The following is a 12,685-nucleotide window of genomic DNA, read 5'->3' as shown; positions in this document are numbered from 1 at the left end:
ATTTGTATAATATTTTCAGTTAGTTTCTAGTTGATTGTTTTTTTTTTTGTCTATTCCAATAGTGACTAAGCGTATTTGTTACTTTTGTACTTAAGAAGCATATTCACTGCTGTTTGACTCTATGTAATAATTCGATTCATGTGAATATACATAATACAAACGAATCAACATGACTTGAAGTTTGATATCTGTAATGGGATGGGACATACTCGTTGTGTGATGATAAATTGGAAGTGTATTATATGAGAAGATAGAAAAATGAAGGCTTATGGATTATTTTTTGATGTGATTATACTCAGTTTGGTATTGAGTGTATGTCCAAGCTATGGTGAGTATATCTAATTATATGTATTCCTAGAATATTAATAGCGAATGTTTACTGAAGATTTTACAGATGCCTAATTTCTTTCTGAAATGCTCATTTAAGGAGTATAAACTGCTATTAAATTTCGATTAATTTTTTGATACCAAGCTGTATTACGCCAGCTTCATTCATGAAGTTGAAGCTAATTTGGTCATGCCTCTGCTATCTATAATATTGTTCATTCTACAAAATGGAAAAACTTTAATGTAGCCTAACATAATGTTAAAAATTACTATTAGTACTTTCTAATTCTTTAAGGCCATGGCTTTTGCACTACTTTAGTTATTAGGATCTATATTCTGATGAGCTGTGCAATAATGTATCAAATATATCTCCATCATTGATCCATCTATTATATGCATCAGGACAAAGTACTTCTACATTTTCTGCCTCAAATACACCTGTGACAAGTGGACTCACAACCCCTAATTTCAACTCCACTGCTCCAACAGGTAAATAAATAATAGATGGTGGGCAATTTATCAAATTATTTGTAATTTCTTGGTATATCATGACATCGTGAATGTGATCATCCAGTGTGTAACATATCAAACCTAACTATCTTGGTATCATAGATTAAATCTCATTCCAACTATTTCGCCCAAATTGTATTAAATAAATTGACTATAATTCCTTATATCCTCAGTAGCTATTGCTACCTCAGTGGTTTCCCATAAGTATGCTTCCCCGAGTATGTCAACCTTGCTTTGAGCAAATTTTCTTAAAAATAAAATTGAGTATGCTATAAGCAATTGGAGAGATTACTGTCATGCTAAAAAACATACTAGTATCGGTATTATTATACCAGTGATTACTTATAATGGTTGCTTTGCTGAAGACTTATATATAGTATGAAAAGCACTCCTATTGTGAGGATTTATATACTCTGTATTGTAGGCTAAATATTTAAAATTCTACTTTTCTATTCATTCCGCAGTTCCAAGCACCACAGTTGAATCATTAACTGCTTTGACATCTACACTGGGAAACGGAACTACCACCACAGAAGTTATTTCTGCTTCTCCGGTTTCATTGGTCAATTATAATGATACTTCTCAATCAAATGTTTCAAGTCAGTTCTTTAATAAATGAGTAACATAGCAATGCAGTTTTTTGTTCATGAAGTTTTATTTTGCTGTGTGACCATTTTATCTCATACTAATTTTTGAACTAATTTATGTTAAGCCTGATATTATCACTACATAGTCTACTAAAATGTACAGAAACTTCATGGATTTCTAATTGGTGTTTTATTGCTAGGGACATGTAATTATGTAATTAGCGTATAGTTTATTTGGAAACTGCAGTATTATTGGGCGAAGATCAACGTTTAAGTATCAAAGAATTAAGTTTGTAACAAACTTAAGTTTTATCACTCTTTAGATTAAGCCATTTTAGTGTAGACATGATATTTGGTACTTGAACTTGAATCAGTTCTAAAGATAAACATTCCATCACAGAATATCAACCACTCAGACAGCATAAAATTGACTTCCATATTATATTACCAAGATTTGAAAATGTCTGCATCAGAAATCTTATAAAGCTAGAAATAATTTAGTGTAAAATTATTTTGAGAGGATTTTTGTTTGCATCACCACTCGGTTTGAGAGAACTCAAATTAGCGTGAATAATATAATGTGTTTCATAAATAATTCTGTATTATTTTGGCATGACTAACCCAACTAATCCATTATGTGGCAGGTGAAGTCACCTTGGCACAGAATGTCACAACTTCATCTACTTCTACTAACAATATAGCATCTGCAATTACTACAATGGCTGGTTTAAATGAATCTAACACATCAAGTGCAACTACTCTGACTACCAATGAAAGCTTGAATGTCTCAACTACGACTTTTTCTGTGAATTCTAAAAATAGTTCAGTTTGGTCAAATGGATCATCTACAGATAGCCTTACATATGGAACTGCTGCAGCTACTTTACCAACTACCAGCGTCTTAAATGGAATCAATACAACTGATGATACTATAACATCTAACACTGTTTTATACAATTCGACATCAGAAAACTTAACATTAGCAAATGGAACGCTCATAACTTCAAATACTTCTCTGTTAGTTTCAACAACAGAGAATAATATAATTGTAAATTCTACAACAGAATTGCCAGGGTCGGTCACAGCAGCAAGTAATGCAGACTTCCTGAATAGTACAAACACAGAAAGTTCCACATATCAAAATGAGGTTAACAATCAAACTTTAGGTGTAACAGACTACGTGACAAGTGATATTGTAACAACAAGTAATAATAGTACAGTGATGACAGTAAGTTTAAATACTACAAATTCAAGTCTATGGACAAATTTTATTGATGAGACGAGCCCATTTCCATCTATAAATACTACTATCCAATCCAACCAGACTTCAGTCATTGAAAGTACTACAGACTTCTCTACTATGACACAAAGCAATTTTAATTCGACCACTTCTGGACAAGAATCTACTTCTGAAGTACCTATTATGTCATCATTGTCCCATAATGTTACTGAGTATGATGTTGTAACCACTGATAGTACTACAGTGTCTGGTATTACGACTGATTACACAACTAATGCTGAATTTACCACAATCACTCCAACTATGTCAGAAACCACTACAATTCCAATTCCATTCACTGAAGTTGAAGGGACTAATTCTACTAGGACAATTGAAGAAAGCACAGCTATGATTAATACAAATACTGAGCTTTCTTCAACAAGTCCTCCTACCAATGAAAACTCATCAAATATATTGCAAACTGAAGCTGCTACTGTATTCGACGACAATGCAACTATGGTAATTACAAATGCAACCGAAAGTGAGGCATTGACAGAAGCAACAACTATAGGAACAACTTCACTAGTTCAAAAAGACAATTTTACTACAATTCCTGATTCAACAACAAACTTTAATGATACAATTCTAGCTACTACCTCTGCACTCTCTGCACCCAATGCAACTATTATTCCTCCTATTGAAGTTTCAACAACAATTGTATATGAGGCCAATGCAACTACTGATGATCAAATGGAATATACTGTAACTACTAATTCCACAATCCCAATAAATGAAGTTGGTAGCATTGCACCAACAACATTTGAACCATCAATCAATGTCACCACATTAGCTGATATCAATGTAACAACTTTGGATATTTCAACCACTTCTCAGGAAGCAAGTTCTACAGGGAACACTAATACTAATTATGAAATAATCAGTTCAACTTCCCATACTAATTTAACTGATCGACCTTTAACAATTCCAACTGTATTTGAAGGCAATACAACTTCAGACATATCTTCACCAATAACCAACACAATGGTAGTCACTACCATAATAGATAATGTGAGAACTTCCAACAATACATCATTATCAGATACTACGATATCACAAAACAGTACCAGTGTGTCTTACACAAGCAATACAGTAACAAATGGAGGTGACAATGCATCTGAAAATAATTCTCTGCCTTCGACCACCCAAACTTCTCCAAATTTTGTGGAAACTAGTTCTGATACTATCAGTACTTTGAGCTCTAATAATATAACAAACATTATGGCAACAATTGCAAATATGTCATCATCTTCAATGACTCCAACCATTCCGGAAACCAGTTCTGTGATGAATGATACTATAAGTTCAGATCTGTTGAATACAACATCGAATAGTATCATGGATGCAACTGATGCAACTAATGTTATAAATTTCTCAACTGATGAGCAGGCAACTGAGACAGCGTCAAATTCAAATGCTACCATTGTAGATTTATCTAGCGGTACATCTTCTGATGTTTTTACTACTGAAATCATCGTCACAAATACTGGCTTTTCAATGTCAACAATTCCCAGTAATGCTACATCTATCGTTGTAGCTGATACTACAGGAGTACTGAACACTACCAACCAGCCATCACTTGACTTCACAGCAGTCACTGATGCTACAACAAATCTTGGTTTCAATTTTACAATTTCTTCCGATGTATCACTAACTACTGGTAATACCACAACACCTGATAACACTGTAACCAATGAAATAACAATGCCAAATGTTGCCACTCAAGATATTGGTAATTTCACAATTTCAGGAACTATTACCAATACTGGATCAACAACGAATTCTGAAGCCCCAACTACATCCAACATGATTTTTACTACTGACTTTGGACCAACTGTACTGAATACAACTACACAAGATATTACAAAATTCTCAACAGCTATATCCAATATCACAACTGATACTGTTACCTCCAGTTTTCCAGCTATAACTGAAACATCACAGGGGTCAAATACAACATCAAAGATGACCTCTGTTTCTAATACTACCAAAATGCTGCAGGAATCTACTACTACGGACACAAGCAGTATTTCATCCTCAACAAATTTTATTTCATCCACCTCAATGGACTCCACTATCAACGGAACAACCTTAGCAACTCAAGATGCTACATTTACTTCTGAAGGTACGACTGTACCAAGCTCCACTCTCACTAATGCAGCTAACGTAACTGCCATGTCTACTACAGATAATCTTGTCAACGCTTCAACCATTTTAAGTACTCTGAATTCAACAATTTCTGAAGGAACAGTAGCGTCGAATGCTACTATTATGGATATTTCAACCACTGTGAATGGATCAACTATATCAGCTATGGATGTCACAACTGATCAAATAAGTATTGCACCAATTACTGGTGCACCAAACAGTACCACTATTGCTTCGACCACCACTCAAGATTCCACAGTAGCTGATACGTCTGTAATTGGTACCGACATACCAGACTCCTCTGTTACTCTTTCTACACCTAGTTTTACGGTATCTGGAGGAACAATAGTGTCGAATACCACGATACAAGATGCCACAAATACTCCAGATGCCTTCACCATAACCAATACTATTTTGGATACTACCATCATATCAAGTTCAGATTCGGTCACAGAAGCTTTCTCAACTGTAAGCAGTACAGAAAATACAAGCAATTTTGCTTCAGCAACGTCTGATACTACTTTTACCTCTGAAAATATTACAAATAACGTGGATGTCATGACTAGTTCTGGTGTTATTGTAGATATCACATCATCTGGCACTGAAGGTTTCTCGACAGTATCCAATACAAATATCACAAGCAATTTTGTTTCAGCTTCGCCCAATACTACTTTCACAACCGAAAATATGACAAATAATATTTATGTCACAGCCAATTCTGGTGGTATTGTGGATACCACATCACCTGGCACTGAAGCTTTCTCGACCATATCCAGTGCAGATATCACAAGCAATTTTGTTTCAGCATCATCTGATACTACTTTCACATTCGAAAATATGACAAATAATATTAATGTCACAACCAGTTCAGGTGGCATAGTTGATACCACAGCTTCTGGCACTGAAGCTTCCTCAACTGTATCCAGTACAGATATCACAAGCAGTTTTGTTTCAGCATCGTCTGATATCACCCTTACAGCTGAAAATATGACAAATAACATTAATGTCACAACCAGTTCTGATGATATTGTAGATACCACACCATCTGGCACTGAAGCTTCCTCTACTGTATCCAGTACAGATATCACAAGCAATTTTGTTTCAGCATCGTCTGATACTACTTTCACAACCGAAAATATGACAAATATTATTAATGTCACAACCAGTTCTGGTGGTATTGTAGATACCACACCACCTGGCACTGAAGCTTCCTCAACTGTATCCAGTACAGATGTCACAAGCAATTTTGTTTCAGCATCGTCTGATACTACCCTTACATCTGAAAATATGACAAATAAAATTAATGTCACAACCAGTTCTGATGGTATTGTAGATACCACACCATCTGGCACTGAAGCTTCCTCCACTGTATCCAGTACAGATATCACAAGCAATTTTGTTCCAGCATCGTCTGATACTACTTTCACAACCGAAAATATGACAAATAATATTAAAGTCACAACCAGTTCTGGTGGTATTGTAGATACCACACCACCTGGCACTGGAGCTTCCTCAAGCAGCAGCATTGTAGATACCACATTTTTACCTGGAAATATTACCGAAAATACGGGAAGCACAACAGATTCGTACATTTCCACCATTCGTGATGTAACAATCGCATCTAGCAGTGCAATTAGTGGTACAGATTCCACAACGGATATTGGTAATTCTACGACCCCTGGTACTGTCGTCTCTAATACCGTAGATATTTTGAGCAGCACTACTGGTAAAACCAATGTTACCAGTACCATCAACAACACTGTTCAATCTCCATATACAACTGATCTACCAGCAACTGAACTGTCATCAGTAACAGGTATTGAATGGTTAAGCAAAGATCTTTTATTATAATGTATACATTCGATTCTATATTTTTAATACAGGTTTTTTCAACAATAAACTATTTTATTGTTTGTTATATTTTCTAATCACGCCAACACATTTTAATAACAGTATTTTAGTATCTCCCCATTTAGGTCATCACAATAATAATCTCCTTGTCATTTCATATAATATTTTGTTAGTTATAACAGAGCATATTATATTGGAATAGTTTATAATATATATCTTATTAACTTAAAATGTGTGTCATTTTTAGATTGTATTTTCTGAAATTGGAAGTAGGCTGTAAGTTTGGCTTGCATTCGTTTGAATTTGAGTGTTATTATAGAATTTCTTTTTCAAGCTTGATTTTGTCAGTTTGTTTCAATATTTTAATATTTTTGTTTCTATCTATGTCACCAGCACTGTTTCAACAAACCTCAATTTTGTGAACATCCGACTTCTGAATCTTTTTGCATGGCGTTTATTTTGTCTTGGCACTATGAATGCATAATGTTTAATCAGGATTGGCAAAAATAGAATCACTAGAATCAAATTTAAAATTACAATATATTGAAAATTGATTTCTGATTTTTTTCATTTATTTTTGTGCTTAAGTACATTTCTATTCAGCAACAGACAACACCACCACAACAGCTGCTAGTATCTTCAATCCTACTGTGCAAATAAGTAAGTAACCATTTATTTCAATCATTTCTGCAATTATGGATCATAGGACAGGGTGGGAATTTCCTATTCTGAGGAGGAAAGGAAAGCCAGTAAGATGGATTATTCATATGGCAAACCACACCCATTTATTCGGTTTGAATACTAATCCATATTGAGTTTGATATACTTACCGGTAACCAGTTGTTTTTCACGTGCATGGTCTTGGTGGTGAAAGAAGCCGTAACTGACCAATGGTTACGTGAACCGCCTTACGGCGATGATTAGTCCAACAATCTTTTCGCACATAATCGTCCCCCATGCAGCAAACCGACGCAGGGTAATCCAAATTGCGAGCATATCGTATCTTTTCCAAAACAATATAAATTTGCAACATATAATTCATTCTGTGAAACACATTTATTTTTACAGAGTTTGCACTCTTGAACAACCACACTGAAAATGTCACATCAACTGGTTTCCAGCTTAAATTGGCCAGAAGTTTAGCTCAAAGCTATAGTAATGTAACTGCTACAAGAAGAAGAAAAAGAGCTGCTTCAGCTGTTAGCTCAAATGGAGAATATAATGTTACAGTAAGTTTATTTTTTGTCACATGAATACTATTTCCTAATTTTTCATCACACAGGCATACATTGAAAGTTTCTAATTACTTGTATTTATCTCTGCGATTAGATTTCTTTGATTGTCTTTAGCTTGAAATGTTTCATTTCTTATCATTTCATTTTATTGTATGTGGCATAGATAGACTAATTACAACTTCTGTCAGCTTAGTCCAGCCATCGGGTTCGACTTACTTTCACATATTATCATACCATAAATAACCCAGACAAGTAATTTTATTGCAGCTCATGGTTCATTATGATTTCTATGTTTATGAGAAACATTTTATCTTGAAATTGCATTGTATAAATCAGGTTCTTGACACATCAATTGACCCAAGCAATGAAGTTACAGCTGATTACACTGTTAAACGTAATGGAATCGACTTATCTGGAACCGAATCTTCTGCTCTTCTGGCTGACTCTTCTGATATTATTGTAACAAATCTACAAGCTGAAAATATTGCAGTTCAGAATGTCACTTCAGAACCAGCAGTTGTACCCTTAGGTAACTACCAATATTTTATAAAGATTTTATTTGTTTTATCATTCAGTTCCTGTAACATAGTTATGACGTAGTTGAGACTGGTTATTTCCATACTTGACATGGAATGGTAAACAGAAGAGAGGCGGTGGGTCACCATATGATTAAAACACCTTGCCAGCTTTCTTATCCTCAAGATAAATAAGAAAATCATATCCTCCATAACAAATATGTAAAATATTTCTATTTCATGTGTCAGCATATTCTAATGGTATTATGTATCTGGTGCACATTTTTTATTAGCAGTTCATGTTGCTGAATTTCAGTTTTAAGGACTTCAGTGTTTGTTATTTATTTCTAAGTTTAGACAGTTATATGTCTTTTTCATTTCAGAAACAACTACAACACAACTATTTACGAATGCAATAGATCAATTAAGTACTATGTCTGGTACTGTAACAAAAGATACTGTTACCATTGTATCTCAAAATACAACAACTCTGGAAACTAATAGTAGTATCACAATGGAAAGCGTCACTAGTTCATCTATCCCTACAACGGATACTATAACTACCAACACCCAAATGGATGAAAGCAATGTTACAGTTACAACTGATTTAACTCCATACTTAGTTGAATTGAGTGAGTCAAATTTTTGTAATTTTGTAATGCCTAAATTTGGGTCGTTTGTATGAGTAGGCATTTATCACCTGTTGACATGTTCATTGTTCATTACCACTTGTTATGGAAAATTATGTGCGGGTCAATCGCTTGACTTCTGGATGTCATAGAGTGGTTTTCATGATATCTGATCAGTTACAGTTGATTTCATCATAAAGTCCATGCATCCGAAAAAAAAATAACAGATCAACTATTTCATACTCGTCTGGTAACCAGACGAGAGAGTGCAATGATTCACCAAAATTATGATTGATCTGTTTTATTGAATTTTCTCAGGATAAAGATGGAAAATCTTATGCATATTTTCTACTAAAGATGAACTGCTCTAATGTATTACCTCTTTTCAGATTTAAAGCTTCAAGAATCACTGTTTGATAGTACTGAACTGGAAAAAAACACTGCAAATATGCTTGCCTTATATTACAATGAAACATACTTTTTACCCTCTTCAATGAATAGGAAGAAAAGAGCTATTGTATCCAGTGTTATAGGAGATTTCAATGTTTCAGTAAGTCTATTCGATATAATATTAAAAATTAATTTTGGTTCATGTTTTTTGTTGTTGATAAAATTGCAAAAAGTTTCGCACAGACTTGCTCAGAAATAAGGAACATTGATATTCAAACAAAGTTGAGGATGACCACTGAAGTGCCATCTACTGAGATTACATGATAATATAGTGTAGAATTGTTAATAAATACAGATAAAAATTTGAATTTTGCTTTAGCATATTATTAATTTCCTAGGAATTGGTTAAAATTTTATTAAGCTTTGGTTCAACTCAATATCTCCAATACTTGTTTTCAATCCTCTTGCTGAAGCACAACCTCAATGAGAAATTTCAGAGACTTGAGACTTGATATACATAAAAACGAACCTAATACTAGCAAAACTAAATTATCCCTAAAGTGTACTAAAGTGTAGTAAGTTGGTTCATACTTGAACAATAAAATTTTCGGATTTGAATGGTAACTTGCTGAACTTATACTTAACTTCTATACTGTACTGTTGGCTTCCATCACTATTGTGATAAATATTGAAACCCTATCTTATTTTTATGATGGCTTGGGGAAATTGGTTCATCCATAACATAATTGTATCCACAGATTATAGAAACAAGAGATAAAAACACTCGAGACCCATTCTTCAATTACACCTTGAAAATAAATGACACTCTCATCAATAGTGATGAAGCTATAACTAGACTCAATTTGCAAGATTCTGGCAGTCTCCATAAGCTACAAGATTGGGGATTAATTGCTGAACTTCCAACAATTGAAAATGCCATCTTCAGAGCTGTAAGTTCGACTACAACGGGTATTACAGGTAAGTGTCATTTTAGTTTGGTGTTGAAGTGTTAGCTTGAACTGAATTCAAACATATTGATTGTTTTTTATTATTAAAAATGATGATGAGAGGTCATTTAAGCAATGTGAAATGTGCCATTATATTTATCAAAACATTTTCCAAGTCTATATCAAATTATAATAATATTAAGTGCACAATCGCAATAAACTGGTAATTATCTTGTCATTGGTAGACAGTTTAGAATTGATCATCTATAACAGTCATGTATGGTCATATATGACTTTATGTCAAGGCATCCGCTTTTCTGCTATGGATACCTGCATGAACCACAGTAATGCAAATAAACTAATTTAAACTGCCTTAATGTTCCCAAATGTGACATGGACTGGTTTATATATAAGAATATTTAGGTAATATTGTAACCTTTTCTTCATTTTGGGGACGAATATAAATTTCTTGTAGCTTTTTTTTATCAAAATACTTTATTAATTATTACTGGATTCATATTCATCAACCTGAACTGATTTTTACTATCTTGATCAATTTTTACTTTTTGTGCATGTAATAATCATGCATGATACACACAAGTGTTCACTCTAAAGAAATTATGAGTGTGAAGGTGCCGCGCAAGTCCAATAAAAGTGCGGAAGTGCCTGGCTGATTTCAACAAGTTCATTGTTCTATCTTTCGTTAACTCCATTAAATATAATAGATATATAATAAAAATAAAAATAACTTTATTCTGAGTCCATAATCAGCCTAAAAGAAGATAAAATAGTTGATAAAAATGAAATAAATAAATAAAACTGATTACAGAATCAGGAGAGCAAACAAAACCTTAATAAGGTTTAAAGCATATTTTCATTGAAAGATGTTTGCTCACCCTAAATATATAAATTAATTAAAATACGCAAACAATTACGCAGAAAAAATAGGATTGAAAGATAGTAAAAGAAGAACAAGATAAGATATATGTCTTAGTAAAAAGAAAAATATACAAACCAAGAAAAAATAAAATTTTACCACACCATATTAATAAATTTGCAAGGATTGCCAAATTGGATATAGAATTACCGGTATTTAACAGGAGTAAATTGTATAGAAATATATTTTTAAAAGGATATCGCCAAGCTGATCATAGCTCTAGTCTCCTGATGCCGAATTGCTCAATTAGAATTACTAAGTTGAATGCATGAGGTGGGCTAGACCAGTGGTTCCCAACCGCTGGCTTTTTTGCGGGTTCACAAGAAATTTCATTGTTTTCTTTGTTTGCGTGTCGTCTTAATCGCTTTACCAAAGACAAGGTTGCGTTGATTTATTACCCAAATTCTCTTCCACCGTCATATTGCGACATCACACTTTTCGCTTTTTTGGCTCCAATTCATCACGAATGTGCTCCATCAAACCTCGCAAGATTTAGAAACCTGAAAATCGGCCCACATTCATTTTCTGTTTTGCATGGTTTCCCTAGTTAATATGACCATCCATATAAAAAGTTATGCATATATAGAAAACAGTCAAGAACAATATAATATTCCAGTAAGATATGAACTTGTTGTGACCCTGGGGTGGTCACGAGGCGGGCAAAAAAGCATGGGTCGCAAGGATCTTTTCCAGTATTTTGAGCAGGCACAATAGGATTTTGAGCCTGTTGCCAATCTATCTATTGATTTGATCATTGCGAAACAACCTGATAAATGAAAATATATCAGCGAGTAGAATGTTCAATGGCTGTATATTAAAAAACAATAAAGGACTATCCTACTATTTTGAGAATGAGTTATGGATCTGAGGGAATATGATCATTAATTATCCTTAAACTGCTAGAAAGGAGAGGGTATAGCTAGCCAACTAGGGATGTCCTATCGAATCACAAATTATTCAAATTGTTTTGCGCTTAACTTACAAATAATGGAATTGTATGGTAATATAATATGAAGCACACACGGCGGAAAAAGTCTGTTGACTACTTTTCGTGTGTAAATGACTCTCAACCTCCCATTACTAGTTTCCCAACATTTATCCCCCTTCATTTATTTGCTGAAAACGTCATGTTCAAATCCTCTAATGACTAATTGCATGCTATTAGTCATATTATGTATGGACCTAACCAGTGTTCCCTCTAAAGTGTGTGTGTGTGCGCGCGCACACAGCTTTCAGAGGCTGCGCACACTCATAGATTTACTGCGCACAGACCTATTTCGATGTAATGTAACAATGTTCTCGGTTGGCAGGTTGAGAAAGTTTGTTGTTGGCC

The 12,685-nt window shown here is 34.0% G+C and overlaps 1 protein-coding gene across 3 annotated transcripts in view; it reads left to right on the top strand.

Annotated features, from left to right (window-relative positions):
- The window catches only part of LOC120334578 (uncharacterized), a 39,873-nt gene continuing 27,188 nt past the window's right edge, over positions 1-12,685 (top strand). For 2 of the 3 annotated variants that reach the window (XM_078120432.1, XM_078120431.1), the window contains exons 1-10: positions 2-328; positions 730-816; positions 1,302-1,436; positions 2,069-6,664; positions 7,303-7,359; positions 7,768-7,928; positions 8,271-8,463; positions 8,833-9,081; positions 9,468-9,628; positions 10,227-10,446. In XM_078120432.1, the coding sequence (XP_077976558.1) occupies positions 259-328; positions 730-816; positions 1,302-1,436; positions 2,069-6,664; positions 7,303-7,359; positions 7,768-7,928; positions 8,271-8,463; positions 8,833-9,081; positions 9,468-9,628; positions 10,227-10,446 (5,929 nt within the window). In that variant the 5' untranslated portion in view covers positions 2-258. Of the gene's footprint in view, positions 329-729; positions 817-1,301; positions 1,437-2,068; positions 6,665-7,302; positions 7,360-7,767; positions 7,929-8,270; positions 8,464-8,832; positions 9,082-9,467; positions 9,629-10,226; positions 10,447-12,685 lie in introns of all 3 variants that reach the window. The other variant, XM_078120430.1, reaches the window with a different exon arrangement.

Source organism: Styela clava, chromosome 15, assembly GCF_964204865.1.
Source record: "Styela clava chromosome 15, kaStyClav1.hap1.2, whole genome shotgun sequence".
Classification (NCBI taxonomy): Eukaryota; Metazoa; Chordata; class Ascidiacea; order Stolidobranchia; family Styelidae; genus Styela; species Styela clava.
Note: the sequence above shows the minus strand (reverse complement) of the source record. Positions and strands in the feature narration are given on the sequence as shown.